Consider the following 22,383-nt stretch of genomic DNA (forward strand, 5'->3'; position numbering starts at 1 on the left):
GGGCTGGTGCTGTGTGAGCAGCCAGCCCTCCCCAGCACCGAGGGCTGCCTGCTCACGCCCTGCCTGATGTTACAGCTTTTCAAGTCATGCACTCTGCGAGACTGTCCATAACCTGTAATATAGAGAGACAGACATCATTACAGGCTGCAATAGCACATAAAAGCCTGTCTCCTAAGGAGCACGTGAGGGCTGAGCAGCGCACGTCCGCCTTTGCACGCCAAGCAAGGAAACGCTATTACTGATAATACTTGATGGTTGTGCAAGGCTGAAATCTGCTCGCTGGCACTTTTTATCTCTCACCTTTCCTGTGTAAGTTCCTTGCTGTTTCTGGATGCTTGCTGTTTGTAGCTGTTTGCATTTACCTCTGATTTCCACATTTCCAGAAGAATGTTGCTTCCCTGTCCTTTCTGTCCTTTCATCATCTCTTTTCCTCTTTGTCTTTACACATCTCTCCTTCAGGCTGTTGCAGCTCTGTCATGCTGGAAATGCCAGAAACTTGCATTTTCCCCTTTCAGAGTAACAGTGGTTTCCCTCATCATCTAAATGCACTTTTTGTTTCCTTGCTGGAATTCTGTTGGCCTTGGCTTGTTCCTGGGTAGATGTTGTGTATTTGCTGCAGACACATTTGTTTCTCTAAAGAGCTTTGCTTCTCCCTGCTGCTATCCAAAATTAATAGATGGATTCTGACTGCTTTTATACTCTTGTTTGCACTTTTTTACCCTTTCTTACCGCTTCTTAGGGTTTTGTTCCTTAAGAAAAACAAGTAAAAATTGATTGGCTGGACTATACACCTCAGCTTCCCAAAAAACATGCAATGGCAAGTTACTATGGGGTGGATTTCAGTCCATCTCCGTGCACCGGGATGGAAATTGCAGCACTTTGGGTGATGATTCAGAAGCAGGAGAGCCAGCCCTGCCCCAGGGTGGGAAGGTGGACGACTGGATTTGGAAATTACTTTGGTTGATTTTTATCCATTCCCTGCAAAGGCCTGAAGTCATGGAGGTCCTTTTCAGTTATCCCCCTTCGTCTCAGCAGGACCACAGTGCTTCTGGAGGTTTACAGGCAGCCAACCACTGATTCAGGGGGTTCAGATTTCCTAAAGCTTACCTTGATTTAGAAACAAAAATCTCTACAGCAGCTTGGTAGGATTTGTGTTCCTCCATCACTGAAAACCCACTCTGTGCTCCAGCTCAGTATTGATATCTGGAGCTTGGTTGTTGGAAAGGGTGAGCACCTGCGACCTGTAGGGAAGTGGGGACTCTTTGAGAAGGCATCTGATGTCCAAGACCCCCCGCGATGGGTATAACTCGGGTATTTGTGTTTCTCTAGTAATGATACGTATCATTTGCAGTGCTTGCTCTTGCCCCATTGACTGTGCAAGATCGAGCCCTTTGGGATTTCAAAACACACTGTAGATATTGAATATCTGAGCCTCCTAACCTTTCTGCAGATTAGGTAAGTGTTATTGCTCAGCGTTGTAAGGGGATAACTGAAGATACATCCCAGCTGAATTTGATGGAAAGAGGTTGAGTAACCTGCCCTAACCAAGAAGGGCGTTAGTAATAGAGCCATTGCTAAATCTCAGCCCCATCCACTGATGGTTAAACCGTATTGCTTTGCCGTGTACATCTGTCTCCTGTTTGAGATGCAAATGAATAAAACATGCTTTAATGTTGTCTATGTCATTGTTAGCCCATGCTGCTGAGGCATTTCTCTTTCAACATGCCGTGATCATTATTCCTGGGCAGTTCCTGACTTTCCAGTGTTATTCCTGGTTTGCCAGCTGGATGCGTGTGTTTACGTAGAATAGAAGTAAGGGCAGAGAACTCTCACCTTTGCTGTGCTTTTAGGCAAGATTGAACAGACAGCAGTGGGGACCAGGGCATCCTTAGTTTTCATAAAAGTGCTTGAGTTTTCCTGCTGTTACATTTCATCCTGTGTTAGTGCAGCAGTCAGTAGTGCTTGCTCCAGCACTTGCACCCACCAAGCTGTTGCCCAGCTTCTGTATCTGATGCTGCTTCCTCATTGCTAGGCATCTTCTTCTGCTCTATAGTGCAGTTCCATGTGACCTAGGGCCAGGACCTCATTCTTCACAGGCCTAGTGATACCAAATGGATTTTCCTAGTATTTTTATGTCATCCCTCCACCAGGGACAGGAGAGCTGTAGGTGTGGACACACTTGACTTTGAATTTCTGACCACATCAAAAAAAGACACCATCATTTAATACTGGAGACCTGCAGTTTCAGAGCAGTATTTTTTCAACTCTTTTCCTTCACATTCCCAAGCAAAAGTGGACTTGGAAACAAATCTGGCCACTTCTAAAGCCTGGTTAAAAACAGCTGTGAGGGTAACCAACTGCCCTGTCCTGCCTTTGTGCTTTGGCTGGGCCTTCTGGTGTGTCTGACCAAGATCAGTCAGATGTCTTATGGTTAGTATAACCTGTTTGCCCTAATGCATCTTCATTTAGCTCTGGTGCAGTTTTTCATCCATCTTTCAAGATTGTTTGTCCTATTTTCAACTAGCAGAAGAGCCAGACAATCTCATTTTGTCAAACAGGTTTACAGCAACTCTAAGAAGCTTGGTCTATATTTAACCTGTGGCCTATTTTCAACATAACACAGGAGGAGGTGAAGTCCAGCCTCTTTTCTTCTTCTGCTTGACATTTCTGGAGGCAATCTGAGAGTCCCTCCTGTGTGGGCTAGAGACAGCTCTTTGGCCTCTTTTAGTACCACCAAGCTATAGATTCTGAACAGCAAATTCATAGCACATTTCTGCCTTATGTGCTTGTCTTGTTGGTTTAAAGTTTCTTTTTCCAGTGCACTTTGACATAGTGTGGTTGACTGTGCCTAACTGCTGCTGAACGTGACAAGCACTGTGTACCTGTGCCATGGCAAGTGCCTGGACATTGTTAGCCAGGACGTGCTGTGAAACCTTCTTCATGCAGAAACAGCCTCTCTGTGGTTTGGGTTTTTTTTGGTTGGCGTTTTTTTCCAGATGCTTAATCAAACTTCCTTTCCTGTTAATTTAGGAGCAGTGTGTTGTTTGGTTTGGTTATGGGATTTTTTTTTTAGCAAACTCTGTTTTTTCTGTTGACAGTGCTTAATGGAAAGCTTTATGAAGCACATTAACCTTTTGTATTAGTGGGCGTTGATTTTCACTGCTTGAATTTGTGGGCCTGTAAACCCATTGATTGAGGTGCTGTCCAAGCCCATGTCACAGAGACTGTCCCAGCCGCAGAACACTTATCTACTCAGTGTTATGGTTTTACACATGTGGACCAAATTCTACTCTTGTACACATGGCAGCAAAATTACATTGGCTGGCTCTAAGAACCATTGCTTGTCGAAATTCATTGCATCCTACTTGACATTTGCAGTGAAGACATGCTGTTTCCTTTCTTCTCAGGTAAGTAGCCAGGCATGATGTTTTCTGTTAGTATTTCTTTCCCCCTGCCAGGACTGTTTTACCTCCTCTTGCTTGGTAGCTTATATGTTTGAGGCCATGTTTTGAACTTGACTTGTCTAAGTGCTTCTCCCTCCCTGTTTTGTTTTACAGGCGCTGGTTCGGCTTCCTCCTCATATTTCCCAGTGCGATGAAGTCTTCAGGTTTTTTGAGGCTCGCCCGGAAGACCTTAACCCTCCAAAAGAGTAAGTCCTGTGATGGATTTCCAGTGCTGCCCAGTACATTTTGATTAGCTGGAAGGAAAAGGTCATTTGTTTTTATTACTGGTGTAGGTGTGGGAACTGATTTTGTAGCTTTCAAGTGCTACCTGGAGAATGCCCAGCGGTTACGCACAACATTGGGTGTGTGGAGGACAAGGGAGTCAAGCAACCCTCAGACACAATTTTCAGCCATCCTCCACCCACCTTCACATTGTTTCTTGCTGATGGTTCTAATGAGGGAACCTCCCCTGGCTCGTGGGTTTTACCTGATAGTTATCACCAAAAAGTCATTTAGTTCCCAAAAGCATTGGCTCAGTATCAGGGGGAAATCCTGCCAGTAAGCACTTGGCTAGTAATTACCATCTGGTTCTTTAAATGTACTCCTACCCAGAGATACTTAGTTATCTGAAGGGAGGAAGACTGTGGTCCAGATCCAAAATTGTCTCTAGAGAGTCTATTCTTTCTAAGCAGGAAGCCAAAAAAGGCAGAGAAAAGAGTTCCCATCAAACACAAAACAGAATTGCAGCCTTTACGTTGCAACAGACAGGCTGATTCATGCTGATGCAGTTAGGGTTCAGAGGACTAATTTATCCAGGGAAAGGATTGGCAGAAGGGTATACAAGCAACAGTGCTGCCTTGCCTGGTATTTCCTTTTCTGCTTCATATCGAACAGGATGTTTTATTGTGATCCATAATAAGATTTTTACTTGATCCCATTGTGTTTTTTGCTGCTTTGTTGCATGATTTGAAACTTGATTGCAGGCTGCATTACCGTAATTTGCTTTCTCTGGTGTTTGCGCAGCCAATTGGATAAGGGGAAATGTATGTAAAGCTCCTGGGTTTTGGGCACTTAAACACATGCAAACCTTTACTAAGTGGAAAGATTCGTATTGGCTTCAGCTCTTTGTTTCCATGGTGGTAGAAGGGAGACAACCTTTACAATTTGATTTCCCAGACTTTGTCTCCTGCACGTGCATGGTTTTATACAAGGGGATGTATTAGCGTGCGTACTAAAAAAAACCACTGCTGGTAAAGCTGAGAGGAAAGTCTTTTTTGTTTCTTAAATGAGGAAAAGAGCGGTTTTTAAATCAAAACTTGGATAAAGAGCTGCTTTATTTTTGTTTCCTAGTCAGCCTTGTTTTAGAAAAATGTTTGGCATGAAAAAATACAGTTGCTTGTACACTGTTAAACATATCTTGCAAACTTAGAAACCATTGCAACAAGGTAAGCCTACACTCTGAGACCTGCTGACTATCAGTTTCCATTTAAGGTCTGTAAGTATATTTGCAAAGGTTGCTTGATCACACAATTACCTTTGATGCAGAGACACGTGCCCGTGGGCCGGGCAGAAATAGACACTCAGAAGATTAGTGAGGTCCCAAGAGCTATGGACGAGTTCATATGGAGAATCTCAAATGGATGTTGGGAGTCTGCTTTAAGCTCCTGATTGCTTTCTGTACTGATACAGATCTTACAGTGCCTCTGCAAGGCACGGGATTGGCACCAAAGCCCACCCCCAGACTTGCACTAATTGCTTTCTCTTTTCCCACCCCCAAGTGTTGAGGGCCTTTTGCTGAGCTCCCAATTCGACAGCCTTGCACCAATTTTCAAGTTATCCCTTCACTCCCCTCTGGAAAAACAAAAAAGACTAAATGTTCTCAGCCCAAGCCTTGCATCCTATTCCAACCTAGTAATAAGTGTGATTTATTTCCCTGGAAAATGTAGAGCAATAACCTGATTAAATCTCACTTCACTAATGTCTGCAAGACATTAATCTAGCTGGGTTTAAACAAATCCTACCTCGTCTTCTGTAAGCAAACAGATCTTAGAGAAGGTGTCTAAGGTTTCTGCTGGGAGTGCTTCACAAAAGATGTATTGTTGAAACTGAAGATTAGTCTCTACAAAAAGATGATGTAAAAGCCAACGGAAACATCTTAGTGTTTTTCTTCTATGAACTGAGGGGGAAGGGAGGAGATCTGAGGCTCACTGGACCACTGTGTAGGGTCCGGGGGAAGGACACCTCCAGGGCTATTCTGAACCTTAGCAGACACTGCAGGAAGGAGCACAATCAGACAGAGAAATCCCAATTTATTCACTCACTTTGCTACTCTGCCAAGCCCCTCCAGAAACAGTGGGGCAGTGATGCCCAAGCCCTAGGATTTCAGGCTTCCCTGGGCCTTGTGGTCCATCATTCATCTCACTGGGGGTGGTAGGGCTGTAGCCTGGGGGCAGCATCTAGATTATCCTAATTATTTCATCTATTTCTTCAGCTGCTTCTTTTAGCCCTCAGCGCAGAGGTGGTTTGTATGTTGATCTATCAGCATAGACGTGACATTCTTCTTGCTGGGTTGAAGAAGAACAGGCAAGAGACTCAGCTACCAAGGGATGGCAGCACGGAATAGCTTGTGCTACCTTCATGTCTTCCTTCTGTGCGCAATGAGATGATCTTTAGTTTCATGTTGACCTACTCAGTTTTTCTGCAGCTGCCTGGCCTCATAAGACAAAGCTTGACCTAGAGTTTAATTAACTAATTTTCAGGAGTGTAGCCTTAATCCCATGGGCACTTGGGTTGCTGAGCCTAGAGAGTCCATTGGCTTATTGCGTGTCTGCAGAGCAGTGATTGAGCATATGTTTCCAGACAGAAAAACATGGAAGCTTAAACTTCGAGGGAAGAGGCACAAAAAAGTCTGGTTTACTTCACAGCTGGGATGTGAGAGAGGTATCCATGCCTTTAGCTGCTGATCCGTGACTTGTGATGATGCACTAATGTATGTATTGGTACAGTAGTTCAGCTGCAAAGCTGTGCCCTTCACTCCTGTTCTGTTGTCCTGAAAGAAACCAAAATTCCCCTGTTGTCCCTTAGGCACTTTTACAGACTTGTGCTGGCTTCTTTCTTACAACCCTTCATCTGCCCTACCCTTGCCTCCTCCCTGCTTCTTTGTGCAGTCCTCTATGGGTTATGCCGTGTTTGGCTTGCCGGCTGCTCCCTACAGAGTCATTTCCTACTGCTGCCGTGCTCTGATTGCCCTCAGTGCTGAGCAGCACACACAGTCCAGCTATAATAAAAGCAGGGCTTTCCCAACACTGTATTAATCCGGCCAATTTGTTCGGTTGGATTCACAGCTTAGGTTTTCTGTTTCCTGTTTTGGTGATGGTCCAGGCTTTCGAGTCCTGTGACAATAGGCAGAAGGTATTCCTTTCAGCCCATTAAACCTCTCCTGGGTACAGTAGCTTACAGGCAGACACCTGAAGACATGTCTCAAGAAATCTCAGTTTGAACTGGCTGACAGTCTCCTCTGAGACTGCTCCTGCCTATGGAAACAGCTCTAGGTCAGATAGCTCTGAACAGCAGGTTTCCTTAATGCTGCATGGGACAGACCATAGGAGGACACTAAATTCCTCTGTGGAATGATCTGGGAGCTCTCTCAGACTGTTTCACATGGTGAAAGCATGGCCTTTTCAAGGGAGCTTCAGGCCATGGGAGCACTGATGAGCAAGGTTTGGAGCTCCAGTGCCAGTTTTCCCGGGGCAGCTGCTTCGCTCCACTCTGTGAATTAGCTGCAGAGGAATCAAGCATCAAACCTTCAACCCTGTACAGGAGGAGCAGCTTTCAACTGCTTAGGTTTTTAATACGTGGCATTTTAGTGCTTGAGCAAACATCAATGTCTATAGGCACATGGCTGGGCTTGTGTCTTTTACCATGCCTATGTAGGGACCAGATTCTGCACTGCTATGGGAAGAGACAATGCTATGGGAAAAGACATTGTAAAGTGAGAAGGAAGTGCATTTTTATTTATCCATTGTTCCAAGTTAAAACACTATGTCACTGAAAGCCATTCATTTACTGGATACTTCTGTTAATAATTATAATTACTGATAACTAAAACAGAGGTGGATTAATTTCAGATTTCTACTGGGGATTTAAATTCAAGGCTGAGGTCAGGCCAGGGCTCACAGTCAACAAACAAAATCTCAGAAACCAATTTTTTTAATAGTTCTTTTTTACTAGAAATAACAGAAGTACTCAAAGAGTAGGATTAATCAATTAGACACTGCATATGGTCCAGTGATTTTAGGACTTTTTTGTAGATAGGTTCAAAATATCACAGCCAGACCACTCTTGTGAAAGTTTGTTTTTTCTTTCTGGCTCTAGATCTAGTCTAAAAAGCAGATCAAGAGCCAAGGATTCAGTTCTCCAATACTCCCTCTACAGAAAAGCATGCAGGCTCAAACAAGATTTCTGTTTAAACTACCACTAATAATATTAACAGCTGAATTTAAAGCAGTGTTCAATATCTGAGAATATTTTGCCTGGAAGAATCATAACACAATTTTCAAACAGTATGCAAATCCAGAAAAACTAGGGGACTTATTAGGTACGCAGCATAATATTACAAGGGTTGATACAGAAAACGGATTTATTGCTGAAGGTGCCTTTACTAAAGAACAGAAATTATTGTGGTCTGTAGCCATGAGCTTTACTGATCCTATCTTTATTGCATAAATATTGGTGTAACACTCAGATACTCTGATGCCAGGCAGCCACTGTAAAATAGAAGCTGCATTCTCCCTTTATTCTTCATGTATGACATGTTCTGATAATGACACTGGAAAGAAGTTGCCAGGGTAATGCAGTGATCATGTTAAGGAAACTGCTTTAGTTTATGAGCCTACTGGTGCTAAAGCACACTTCCCTAGTACACCTTTTTTTCTATCTAAGAGCATGACTGTGTTTACATAGAAATATTTCTGTTTCCCAAATGTACTTTGATCTGCTCTGTAATAATAATTCAGTTACCTATTGGTAGAGGAGGAAAGTTGTTCATGTGTAAAATATCCACATTTATTCTTATTTGTTTGATATTATGAAAATCTTTTCTCTTACACTTCATCCCTTATATTTCTTTTCTTATATTTCACTTATATTTCATCCCTTTTGAATTGTTTTTCCCAACACATTGGACAGCTGAGCCTCTGAGCAGATGTGTTATGAGGAAAGCTGAAATTCTTTTTTTGTGATTGCTCCTTTTTACAGGATTACAGTACAGATAATTTCCACATCCTTTAGGAATGTGGTCAGCACCATTTGATGACAATTGGTGTTACAGTCTGCACTTGGCACTGTTATGATGACTTCTCAATGCACGCATTTTATTTGGGAAATTCGTTCCACTTCAGAGATGCAGAATGGTAATTAATTTCCCTAAGAAATGCAAAATCAGAGAAAAGATGGAGGTTTTATTTTTCTGTGATTTTTTCCCCCCCCTGGAAAGTAAATTACAAAAAATGGAGCAGAAAAAGCACTCAATAAAGATGGTGACAGGATAAGGCAGGTGCTTTTATCCTGGTGACAGGATAAAACCCACTGTTCTGAAGAGAAGAAAAAGTTAATGTTTTCAAAAAATGGTTTATTCGCCTTTACCAAGATTTAGGTAGCTAAGGATGCAACGTGTTAGGGCTGAGATTGCCAAGAACTGTGCTTGGCTACTCCTAACTAGTCACTCAGCTCTCACTGATTTCACTGGGAATTAGGTACCTCAGCTCTTTGAGATCTGTGTAGTAGAGCACCTGTGTTTATTTTCTCAGTTGTGCTTGTTTTAGGGCTGCATTTACTACAAATACTTGGCCTCAGCACCTAAAATTGTTGAGAAAATGTTTTTTTCATCTTCTAAATCGCAGAAGTGCTTTACAGTGTCCTGCTCCCAGTGTGGGATTGTCACAAATCTGTGGCTGAGAGGTCAGGCAGCCTTGTGCCCCAGAAATAGAGGAGTCAAGTGTGGCTGATCCCCAGTTGTGCCCCCTCTGACCCAGAGAGCAGGAGCTCAGTCTCTGGGGCGCAGCCATTGTCAGATGGGGCTCTGGATACCCCGACAGTGTGTGCTGCCTTTCATCAGTGCTTATGATCTTTGGAAGGTCTCACTTGGAGATCGTTATCTTAAATAAACTAAGCCAATGCAGGAATGGAAAAAAGGAAATAACAGATTCATTACTTGTTCTCTTCTTTAGTTTCACATGGGACTTTCCCTTTTGTTTGCAACCTATAAACGATTTGTACTGGAATATCAAATAGAGGATATTGAAATTTGCTACTGGCTGCAGCATCGGTGATACCAGCAAATAACTCAGCCTTCCTGAGAAAAGATTTGAATCTTTTTTGCTACTCATGCAGAAAATGAAAAAAGAAATTATATGTAGATAAATATCAAGCAATAAACCTGGGGTAAAACAGAAAGCACGTTAAATAAAATAGGTTCAGCAACTACAGAAGAAAGCAGTAGAAGTGTGGCAGTTGGAACAGCATATGTTACTGCTGTTACTGTACAGCAAGAGCTTTTATCCCTTGCCTTGAGTATCACATTTGGGTTTGCTCATGCTTTTAGGTCTGACTGTGAAAGGACACAGAGCTGAGAGGAGCAAAGACAGTTTAATGTATTGACACTTGGCACTGGCGACCAAATGTACAGAAATAGCTTTTGCCTGGATTGGTTATGAGCAGGCTGCAGGGTTTAAAAGTCACGGGCACAGGATGGATTAAGAATAACCAGACTTAGTTGAAATTCATCATTATGAGAATGAGATCAGAGTCTTGCCAAAACCCAGCAGCCTCAGCAGAGGCACCGGACACTGCCTCGTTGAGGCCAAACACAAGAGTAGTGTCAGTGCTACTTTAGTCCACTGTTTATGAGCACAAATTCAAAACAATTTTTTTTTTGTTTCTCTGTAGAAGAGTAGTGACTGAAGAGGTGTTTAGAAATGTGGAGATATTGCCTTCAGAAAAACCAAATGCCAGACCTGTTGGCTCAAGGGCTTTTTTCCTGTCCAGTTATTTTTGTTCTTATACTAAAGGAAAAATCACTGCTGATAATTTGCCAGTGCTTTTTTGTAGATTAGAAAGTAATAGTTTGCTTAATGTTTAACTTAACACATAAAATTCCTTCCTTGCAGTGAAGAGAAGTTGGGTGGTTAATGCAGGGGATTGGGAAATCTGCTCCTTACTGTCTCATTGATTTATTGTGTGATGTTGGAAAGGCCTCTCACATCTCCTTGCTGTACCTCCAGAATGATTGCAGAGGTATGGTTTCAGAGATTTGCTAAGAGGATTTGATTCTGGTAATGTTCATTCCTGACATAATATGTTTTTAAAAATTATCAGTTAGAAAAATAATTTGTTTTAAAATCATCAGCCAACATTGGAAGAAACATTACTTCCAAAATTTGTCAGGAAAGTTTGTTGTGCTGGTGTTTCTAGATGCAAAAGCAGTTGGGAAGTCAAAAGGAGTAAATATACTCACCTGGCAGTGGGGGAAACCTGGGCTGATGAGGCAGGATCGGAGCAGAACCAAAATAACTGGATTTAGAGGTTATCAAGCTTGTTGTGAAAGATTCAGGGCACCAGTTGTCCTTGAGCTCTCACTTGTACAGAGGTTTGGCTCAGCGTCACAGGATCTTCTGAAGTTCTCTGTTTAAAGACTGGTGATACTTGGTTTGCCTGTATCTGGTTTGGATACTTGCCCCAGAACAGGGGCAGCCCGCAGAGTTGAATGGCACATGCTGATAGACACAAAAGAGATCTTTAGGTCTGTGTGGAGGACAAGTGTCCAGTCCTGCTCTGCTTTGTGGATAAGCCTGGAACTGAGAAGAGGAAGAGGGATGGGGACTTCCTCTTCTTATCTGGATTTCTTGTTCTGGTGAGCCCCTGCTAGCAGGTTAATTGCACGCACTGAGGTATCTGTCACCATTGATTCATGACCTGCCAGGCAGGAGGAGATGGGGTGGGGTTTTCTATTCACTGACATGACAGAATTGAACATAGCCTGTCTTGTCCTCTGTGTGTTACTTCTCTGGAAGACAAGACTAGGCAGCTTATGTTGCAGATATAATTATACCATGGAGAAGAATCCAGCTTGTCACTGCTATGTCTATATTTAATATGGTCGCACTATTGTTTAATGAAAATATTTTTCCACTCCAAAGAGGAAGGCACTGGGGACAGACGTGCTCAATGGGGTGTTTGCTGCCAGGGTGATAAATTATCCCCCAGTGGCACCTGGGGTCAGATGGGATTTTTCAGTGCTCTGCTCTTCCTATTGTTGATTGCTGTGTAATTTTGACATTGCTTATCTAGAGAGTCCCTTTGTTTTTAGCACTGTTGAGAATCAGTAGCCTCACTGGTTATAAAAAGAGTGTTTTTCTCATGTACACGTGCCTAGTGTGACCCTGTGTGTGATTCTGAACTGTTTGGGGGCAAGGTAAGGCTTCCCACTACATTTGATGGGGTTTTATTAGGCTGTACGACAGCTGTGCGACAAGGGAAGCCATTGCTTAAAATGTATCCACAGACAAGGTGGAGTTGACATCTCACATTTATTTAAGGTGAAGTGTTTCCATCTGAACACTGGGAAATAAAGGTTATATTCTTTGGTAAACAGGACTTTGAGAGTCTCAGGCATTTCCCTTAGCATCCAGCAGTTGCCTCTGAAGAGAAAGGAGGAAGCGTTAGCAATCAAAGGGTGCTGAACAACAGGTAAAGCAAGTCAGGTCTCTCTGGAGAGCTGCTGCCTCCTGCTTTTTGTTGTTATGAGAGCTTGGTTTTGTTTCTGGCTTGGCTGAATCATATTATTATTTGGTGTACCTGGCTTCACCTGTTCACCCTGGGCCACCAAAGATTTGCACTTACATATGCAGGTCTCAGTGTTTTGTGTCCATCACAGAGGTTTGCATTCAGCTTCCAATGCTGTTGCTGATTAAAGTGTTGCTTGTAGCAAGTCCAGAAATAAAAAACTTTTGTGGCAGTAGGGAACCATGCCCTGGAGTGCTGCACACATTCAAGATGATTTCTGTTGCCCTATTCTTCTGTCTCTTGAGGAATAGGGTGCCTTTAGGACTTTGGATGTATAAAAAAAATACCAGACCTCAAGTGGCTCTGACTGAAGGAGGCAGTGATCTATTGGTAGATTCATTTCCACCCTTTCCATCTTCTTGACTGGTTTGCAGCTGACTGTCTTTCATGCGTGCCATTCCCAGAAACACGGGCAGAGGATCAAATAACAACATGTTTTGACTCCAAACTCTGGAGTGACTTATCATGTTATCAAAGCTTTTGATTTAATTGAAATTTCACAGATAACCCTAGACCTGCTTTTAAGTGCAGACTCAAGAGCCAGTGGGAATTCAATTAACACCCCCCCCCATTTCCCCCACCCCTTTTAATGCTTGCATCTTGTTTGGGAGGTTTATGGAAGGGATTTGCTACTGCTTATCTCTAGCTAGAGCTGTGTGTCTGGGTTCAAAGATACCCTTTGTCTTTGGGCCTCTTTCTTTTTCCAGTTATGCCAGAGTTTGGTTGGAATTACCCTGCTGACAGTAATGGACTATTTGAGATTGACGCTGATGTAAGGATTGCAGAATTTGTTGTGTTAAAAGTAGAATTCTTTCCTTGTTTCTATTCACTCTCTTAAAACCATTGGCCTGAGCTCAGGAAAGATGTTCATTTAAACAGACCTCGGATATATAGTGAATAGAGGATTGACTGTGGCTTTGCAATACTTTAGTCTAATCTAATAAATGCTGGTTATTTGCTGGATTCTTGCAAGCTGTGTTTGCTTCCCAGCTCTAAGGAGTTTTAATAGCCACTCCAGTAATGCTGACTGCAGTACACTGTGGTGAACCTCAGAACACTGTATATGTCTGATTACATTTGCTTTCAATTACAGTCTTGTGGGTTTGAAAAATCAGAGCAGTTCAGGCTCATTTGGGAACCACCACAAAAAATCACTAGTAACCTGAGATACCTAGTGCTTGAAAATATAAAGGAAGAATAAAATGTTGAAAGTTGGGGACCAAAAAATGTCTATTTTGCTTTATGAGAAGTCAACCATTGCAACAACTGTAGGGTTAGGATGGCTGGGGTACCATATCTAACAGATAAACCTTTTCCTTTCCCATCCAAGCGTGCTGGGAATGAAGTGTGAATGACTCATGCCAGAGACAGCGTTCATCAGAGACTTGAAGCTGACCTGGTTCACTTGTAAATTAGCAATGTTGCCGTCTTTGCTGCTCCCCATTGGATAGATTGGTGGTCCTTTTTCTAATTATTAGAACCCCAGTGTTATCCTCGCTTACTAGGGGAGCTGTATAGTTCTTGAGGATGCTAAGATTAAATTAATCTGATTTCCATCAAAATGCACTGTTTTGTGGAGATGTGGATTATCCTCTAAACCTGAGTAAAAGAGGAGTTATCTTTTCATGAAAACATTTAACCAAAAATGAACCTCTCAGTTCCTGTTCCTACTGAGCAGCAGGATGGCTGTAGAGTGAACAGACATGTACAGAGACAGCTGGCAGAACAGCTTTGCAGGTGACCCCTTCTGCAGTGGTGCTCAGGTCTCTGGGTGCTGCGTGGTTGGGACTTGATCTGTGTGTCTGGTCCTGTTCATGTAATGCCTCACTCTTCCAGCAGGCAGCTCCAGGAGAGCATCAGCCATGCAGCTGATCCCTTTCTCCTGTGCCAGCATTTGGCGAGCAAAAAAAGGGCTCATGAATGCACTTGAGAGCAAGCCCAGGTCCAACACTTGTTTGGGGCATTATAAATGTTTGGTAAATAAAAGAGGAACAAGAAGGGTTCCACTGTGAAAAAGGCCAGCCACAGCACTGTGACAGTGGCAATGGTGCAGTGAATTTTCACCCCAAGCGAGGAAAACTATTGCAGCTATTCAGAACTTAGGAGCAAAAGGTGGGGTGTGTAAGGCTATCATCAACCACTTAAAATAAGGGCAAATGCAAACAAGGTGTGCAGACTGAGTAACTGGGGGCAGCTTTTACTCTTGTAGGGGGGACCAGTACATGTTATCAGTGTTCTACATTTCTTCCTACGGGATGGGATGTTTTAGCAATACAGCTCCCAAATTTGTCAGGGCATATGGGTAGCAAAATGGAGAGCTTTCATTTCTGTGGTCCCAATAACAAGGTTCTTCAGCTTGCACTTAACCTCTGCAGACCCTGTAGCTGGTAACCCAGATGCTAAGGCATCTTGCTGAGTCTGGATTAGTTCCTTCACCTCTGTACATATCTCTATAGTGAAGCTAAGGACCAGGGCACTAGAGGAACCCTACAAACAGCTTTAAGCTCTTGCAGCAAGAGGTCAGTGGAAAGCTATCTTATTGTTGGCCCCCGTCTCAATGCACAAAGCAGGGCTCTGTGGGACATGCACTTAACAGCGCTATTAATGCTCGCGATGCATCAGTGTCATCCCCTGGAGGGAGGAGGAGCCCCAGTGGCTGAACTGCATGGTCCATACCAGCTAATGAGATGCTGTTCTTGCCAGCCCTGACAAATAAGCTTCTGTTAATGTTCATTGTTATCGTTCTGCTGCTCATCTGTGTGTTCAGGAGGGGGTTGTGTTACAGATGCTTGGCTGAGGGATGGCAGGGTGACCCGCAGTAGCGAGCCAGCGGGCTCCAAAGGTGAGCTGGGGTTTTAATAAGAGGCAGACGTTCAGCAGATGAGGAGAAAGCTTTGAATCCCTTCAATAAAGTAGTATGTTGGAGTGAGTAGTTGCAAGAAGCAGGAGTTCTGCAGGGAACGGAGATAAAAGGAGGCTTTCAGTCAGGAGAGAGGATTTCTGCCTTTTCCAGATGTAGCATTTGCATTTGGAGAAGGAGAACAGCCAAAAGGCCAGGCTGATGAAGGATGCTTTGTGGTGCTTCCAGCCTCCAAAAAAATGCAGTCCTTTGAAAGTTAGGTGCTTTGGGATTATTAGGCAAGGGATGAAATAGGCATCATAAGAGGAGTCCCTTTCCCCTTCTTCTTATGGAAGACCAATCTCCAGTGCTTTATATAATTACTACTTTTTTTCCCCTTTTTTGTCTGCTTTCTCTTAAGGCTTTTATTTCGAAGACAGTCTTGGCTCAGTCATTCTGCATCCTCATAAATCAGAAAATTTTGTCCTTGCAGATTTCTGACAAGTGGTTTATATTTAATTTTTTTGTTGACAGGCATATAAACTACTGAGCCCTGGTTTATTGCCCAATACATCTTGATCCCTGGCAGGATAAGTTGTGTTTGAGAAAAGATTCAATTAATATCAGCAAACAGAGAATTTGGGGCTTGAACAAACAAATGTTGCTTTCTGACATGATTTTGTCTATTCTAATATATGCTCAAAAAATCTCCAATCTTATCTCCAGATTCATTCAGTTCAGATGTACTCGCATGCCATGGAACTGTGTATGTAGGATATGTGACAATCAGTTTAAGACAGCACTTACCCAAAATAGACTATTTAACACCTTGGGGCTCTAATGGTCCTTTGCAAGTCTCCTGGAAAAGTTTTTTCAGTCATGTCTGCTTCTTCTTTTAAGGCTTTATTTTCAAAACATCAAAGCAAATTCCTAATTTTGAATTAAGTAGGACACAGCCCAACAGAGACACATGCCCAGAACATTTCACCTCCAGAGTAATGCAGCTAGATAACATTAAATTTGCTGTCATCTTCATCCTGAGAGCAGCCCTCCTCCTCCAGACATTTATGCATGTGGGTAGTTTTCTACACAGTGAATAACTGTATTGAATTCAACAGGAGCACATGTGCACCTGAAGTTATTTGTGTGTGTATTCATGTGTCTGTTTGCTTGATGGGAATGAGAAATTCTGGAGAGGATTGGGATACAAAGGAGGCTCATTCATCAGTAACCCCCTCTGCAATTCATGTTAACTCCTCTTTCTTGCCTGGAGATGGACAGGTATGGAGTATGTGCTCACACAGGCTTTGGGGCCAGCACAACAACTTAAACTAAGGCACCAGCTTTCAAGGGATGAGGGTAGAAAACGTCTGTTCTCAGAGACCCATAAACAGAGATATCACATGGCAAAACCAGCAGAAAGGCTTGACTGGCCAGATTGCTTAGAGGTTTTGTATAGCAGATAATTTGTGTGTGCCCTAAACGCTCTTTTTATGCATTCATTTTTACAACTTTTTCATAAAAAAGAAAAAACCCCAAACACTAAAAAGACCATGAAAGCAACTAGGTATGTATCTTCGTCTGTATCTTTGAGAGGACCTTTTAATTGTGTAGCTGTAAAAGCAATGGAGCATCAGTACAGTCTCCATGAGGGAATGCAGCCACTCCGAGAATAAGCAATAAGCACAAGGCTATGGTAGGATACAATTCTGGGGCTGTACTTGCTGTAAAATCCTGTCAGATACCACTTTCACTGTGGTTTGTTTGCTTCAGCTAGTGCTTGCTCCATGATCAGAGGGAATTCAGCCACCAAACAGGGTTTGGCAGGTCTCATTCCAGTGTAACAGATTAGGTCATTGTAAGGTGTCTGGTGTGTGATGTAGGCAATGTACTGATTGTCTCCTATTTTTACATACACACATAAATCTTTTACAGGACATTTTTACATTGTGCTTTGTTCTTATCTCTTGCTTTCTTTTTGATTTCTTACCTGACTGCTTTATCCCCGACTGCATTAGCTTCTCTGCCTCATATTGGCATATCTCTTCTTGTGTCATTTTTAACTGTCTCTTTTGGTTTTTTCCCATTATCCTTACATCCCTTGGATGTTGTTTTCTTCCTTCTCAATATGTTCTGTCCTGTTTCCCCCGGCATTGCTACACTCACTTCTATTTGTCCCACTGGTACTCTGTGCATTGTGTTTATTTGCTCTCTGATGTATTTCTTCCATCTCTTTTTCCCTTTGCCATATCTTTTCATCCCCAATCCCACGTAAGACATAACAGAGGGATGACAGAAGTGTCCTGGACTCAGGTGAGATGCTGAGGGTAAGTGGACCCTCGCTGCCTTGCAGAAGTTGCCTCATTGCTGGATTAGCTGCTCAGATAGAGAACAGCCAGGACAAGCCACTCTGGGGCTGTAACAGAAACTGGGAGCAAACCTGTGCCACACTTGTTGCACTTGGGGCAAGGGCCTACCCTCACCTGTGTTACTGGCCCTGACAACTGACCCTTAGCAATATGGGGAACCTACTCTTTTGCCCCCTAAAGGGAACTTCTTTTAGGAAGAAAAGAAGTGATGGAAACTTAATTTGGCAGAAATAAAATCAAGGTCTTGTGCTGGTCTGTAACATGTAATTTTTGTAGAAGTTGTCTCTGTGGTCTGCCAAACAGAAATTCATCATCACTGGCCTGAAGTTACTGGGTAATTAATCTTCTGCGGTGGATAAGGCGGGCTGGGTTTTCAGTCTGCAGGCGTGGAGAGCTGTGAGCTAACCTGCAGCACTGCTGAGCCTTTTCTCTCTCCCCTGCTTCTCCATTTTCCCATGACCTTAGGAAAAAAAAAGAAATCCCCACTTCATAGCTCTTTTTTTTTCTAAATCACACTTTATGGAACACAGTTTTAATACTGTATGGTGCGTGTTTAATGATGTCCATATGGGTTTGTGGGTACAGGAATTAAATACATAACGGTTCACGATGACATAACACGGAAATGCAACTCCCGCAGTGCTGGTGTGTAGGCTGTAAAGGGTTATTAATAAAAATGAAGGTTTTAAATAGAAAACAAGCTTAGCAGCACCGTTTTGGCCTCAGGCCCATCTCTGAGTGATGGAAAAAAAAAAGAGGCTGGAATATATGGTCTTTCCTCAATACATGAAAATAAATACATTTTACCACCATCCCATGTTAAACATTCAGAGAGAAAGCTGCAGGCCTGATGCGTGGCATCTCTCTTCAATCAGAGCCTGAGCTCAGGGAGGTCTGGAGGGGATATTTCAGCAGGGTGCAGAACACATCAAACAAATACTAAAGGGGAGATTGATGCCTTAGATTATTAAAACGGGGTAAGGCCACAATGTTTTGATTGGCAAAACCTTTCAACAGTTGGACATTAGTATTTTAGAAGAGCAAACCATTCTGTTTGTGGGTGAGCCAGGAAAATAACAACTCACACAGTTTGGGGGAATGATCTCAAGGAAATCCCATCCCATCTTGTAACTAGAGTTGATGCATCAGTAAGCCAAGGAAATTACATAATGTGCCTATTAATATTATAGACAAAGAAAAGCAAATTTACTTCTCTGTGTTCAGCCTTGTTCTGTCTGTAGCTGCCCCAACATTTTGTTTCAAGCCTTCAGAAAAAATGAGACAGCATTGGATGATGTGTTGAGCATCTCCCTCTAAATGCTGTGTCTGAGACATCTCTCGCTGATTTCTCACTGATTGTTAGTGACAGGAACTGTATGGGCAGCACGACCACAAATTGAACATTGTCCTTCTGTTCTTTACCCAACGTTTTTGCTGCAGTTTGAGCTGGTCCCAGAGCAAAACACATAGATCTAAATGCACACAAACTAACCCTGGAGTCTGTGGCTTGGGATTTTCTGCATAGTGGACATGTCTAAATTACCTCCAGGTTGTAGTCCAGGACAAGGTTAATGCTTCACAGCAGTCACACAGGGTCAGGACCTGCCAGAACCAAAAGTGATTGATTGTACCCTGTTTTCCATGTTGTTAAATCCCAGTACTCCCAGCTGTGTTCCCCTGCTCAGTCTGCTCATATCCTTCAGCTTCAGCACAACACTCACCTCAGCCCATCCTCACACCTCTGGATTCAAGTAGATGGCTTTCCCCAGCAAGTGGCCATGGTGGATGCAGAGGGAATGCAGGAGGAATAAGACTTTACTGCTTTAACTGGTGCTATCTGGGGCAACTTCCCACTGTATGCTAGTTCCTTGGTGCCTCCAGCTGTTGTTCATTGTGAGACACAGATGTTGTTAGCTCAGTGGCTTCTATCCAACCACCAGATACTTCAGCAGAAGAGAACTCAGCCCATTATATGGAATTGCATTTCATGCTGAATAGATGGCATGACATTTTTTCCCACCTGAACATAGCCGGGACTGTGAACAGAAATGTGGGAACATGGCACAAAATACTCTCCCTGTGCTGCTGTGTTCACCCTTCAACCTCCTGGCTCAAAACCAAGATCCTCCTCTAAAAATTGGTTAGAAAAACTACTCCCTGCTCCTGTTCTGACAGAAGAGATGGCTGGGCTCTGTCACATAGGGCATGCTTCCATCAGCTGCTGCTGTACTCTGGGTCATCTCAGGCACAGCTACAGTTTCTGGAAAATTATATGTCTATTTTTCCAAATTTCTTTATGCTGACAGATGTCAGTTGTTTGTCCTCTGAAACTGGTCTTTTCAAAAATAGGTATCATGTCCCTTTAAATAGCACAAATCCCATGGGAATGGGATTATTTTTGTCCCTAGCTGTGTATAATCTGTTTTACTTCTTTTTTTAGTGAACCTAAAATCTTCTCAGGGCTTGTTCCTAATAATAATACTGAAAAGAAAGCATCACGTGACTCATATAGGAGTAGCAATGGCAATAGAACTGCATTGCCCTTCTATAGAGCTATCTCACCATACACCTCGAAGTATGGTCCAACATAAACCCTCTCTCTCAGCTTGACTGTGAATTACAGTTTTTATTTTAGAACTGGGGAAGCAAAAGTATGGAAGTTTTGAAAAGTCACCAAGGATAGAACAGGAGCCAGAAGGTCTGGATTTTAGCTTCATGTTGTGACTCTCAGCATACTTTCTGTTTGTCTTTGCAAACACTGCTAGTGCACCAACAGTTTAACTTCTAGGATCTGCAGAAGTGGGTCAAATTCCATGTCAGTTTTGGAAAACTATATTTGAGGAAAACATGCCAAAGAAGCATTGAACTAGTTTGCCTTATGTTACAGGGGCACTAGTCCTTAAATTCTCTGCTTCGACCACTGGCCTCTCAGTCCTCCAAATGAACTCACACTCATCTCTTGCTCATAAGCATGTGAAGGAGGATCTTTAGCTCAAGATTGACCTCACCCAGTTGTCTTCCTACCCCAGATTGTGGTGAATTACCTGATTTAAAGTCACTCTCCTGAGATGAACAGCAGATACCTCTGCAGAAGAGATACAAAGACCAGTTCATGCTTCTTCATATGCCAGGACAGCATGGAGAACAGTGGGGGCTGTAACTGTGATGTGGATAAAGCACCTGCTTTTGTGCATGACTCTGCTCCATGGCAGTTTTGGAAAGGATCAGTGTGAGTGTGGGAGAAGGGAGGAGGGTTGACGGTTCCCTAAGTCTCCCTCTTCTTCCTTAACCAAATCTCTGTAAGTATGGGGAGCACAGTCTGCTGTAGAAGGTAAATTGCTCAGGAGCCTACACTCTGTCTCAGCTCATCAGTCCATGTGGGGCTGCAGGCTCTGGTCCCTGTGACACTTGGCTAGATCATTGCATTCACAAGTCCTTGTCAGAGTCAGTCCTGCTCTCCACTTTGGCTGTCTGCTCCGCTGTCTGTCCTCTGTGTCCTTTACTGCAGCCTTCGCTGCTGGTAGGTGGTGCTGGAGATACCCCCAGCCCCATGGGGCTGTTTTTGCCAGGAGGTTTGGCTGGGGTTGTTCAAGCACTTGGGCAGCCGTGTATTTTGGAGCTTGAGCAGAGCTTTACTTCCCAAGCAGGTGGAAGTGTCAAAAGCGCATTGCCCTACCCCCTGGCTTTGTTCTCTCCCTGCCTGTCCTGTCCTGTTTCCCATTCTTACCTCTTGTTCCTGTTGACCTTGGAGCTAACACAAGCACATCCACCTTGCACAGACCTTTATCTGCCTGACCTCCCTCGCAGGATCTACTAAGACATTCACTTGGTGTGTACCCCATTTACCTAGGCCATCCTAGCCCTTGCTTCAGCACATCTTTTCCTCCCATAGGACCCTTTACTGCTCTGTGCCTCCTCACTAATTTTGTTGTCACCAAATGTGTGGTCTTCCCAGCAGCTAACGTGGTGCTGCATTCTGACCAGAGCCCCCCTTCTCTGTCCTCCTCTGTGGCTGCTGGTGCTGAAGATAGACCTTATCCTACGCAAAGCTGTCCCTGAGCGTGCCAGTGGGTGAGAGAATGCACCCTTGCATGTGGCTTTTGTTCTCAGGGCACAACCCACCTCCCAGAGCAGCAGATAAACACAAACAGCCTTATTCTGCAGTTTAATGAGCAAAGCAGAGCACTGCTTCTGAGCTGGTCCTTTAACAGCAAGGGCATCATCACATCCTGAGCCTTATGTAAGTAAATCTGTCATCAAGTTTTAGTCTTTCTTTTGTATAACTTTACGTAGCAGCTCATCTTAAACTTGTAAAAACATTTTGTGGGAAATTATGCGTGGGAGGTGGGCAACTCCTTCCAGGTATTGCCAGCTAATCTGTAATGCTCTTCTTTATCATAACAAATGAGGCAGGTTTCTCAAAAGCAGTATCTTGTGCTGTTCTTTTATCTCTTTCCTTTTGCTTTAAGTCTGGAGATGGAGTTATGCCCTGGACGAGGGCACAAAATGTGGAGCCAGAACTCCTAGCTTCTGTGTTGAGCACTGGATAGTCACAGCTGTACTAAATCCTGCTTGTGCAGTATCTTTGTAAACTGGAAGAGGCTGTAGGTGTTCAAAATACTGTGTTTAGCCCTGAATGTTACTAAATGTAGAGGAGGTAAAAACCCCAGTGTCACAAAATGCCCCAAAAACCAGGAAACTGGAACTCTTTGAGCTGTTTTTAACCTCGGGAAATAGAGGAACTTCTACATCCCAACAGTGCCTTCCTCTCCCACTATGCCAAAGGCATTTGTACTCAAAGCTCAAGGTTTTTGCAGCTCCTTGGGACAAAATGTTTTGTACCCCTGGAATCTGTCATTATTTCATACCTCTTCTCTTCTGTTGAGACATC

The 22,383-nt window shown here is 43.3% G+C and overlaps 1 protein-coding gene across 5 annotated transcripts in view; it reads left to right on the top strand.

The window, feature by feature from the left end:
• The window catches only part of SH3PXD2A (SH3 and PX domains 2A), a 249,853-nt gene that overhangs the window by 110,352 nt on the left and 117,118 nt on the right, over nt 1–22,383 (top strand). For 4 of the 5 annotated variants that reach the window (XM_027692136.1, XM_027692139.1, XM_027692138.1 and 1 more), the window contains one exon: nt 3,558–3,649. In XM_027692136.1, the coding sequence (XP_027547937.1) occupies nt 3,558–3,649 (92 nt within the window). Of the gene's footprint in view, nt 1–3,557; nt 3,650–21,659; nt 21,733–22,383 lie in introns of those variants that run through there. The other variant, XM_027692140.1, reaches the window with a different exon arrangement.

Source organism: Neopelma chrysocephalum, unplaced genomic scaffold (genome assembly GCF_003984885.1).
Source record: "Neopelma chrysocephalum unplaced genomic scaffold, ASM398488v2 Primary Assembly neopelma1_85, whole genome shotgun sequence".
NCBI lineage: Eukaryota > Metazoa > Chordata > Aves > Passeriformes > Pipridae > Neopelma > Neopelma chrysocephalum.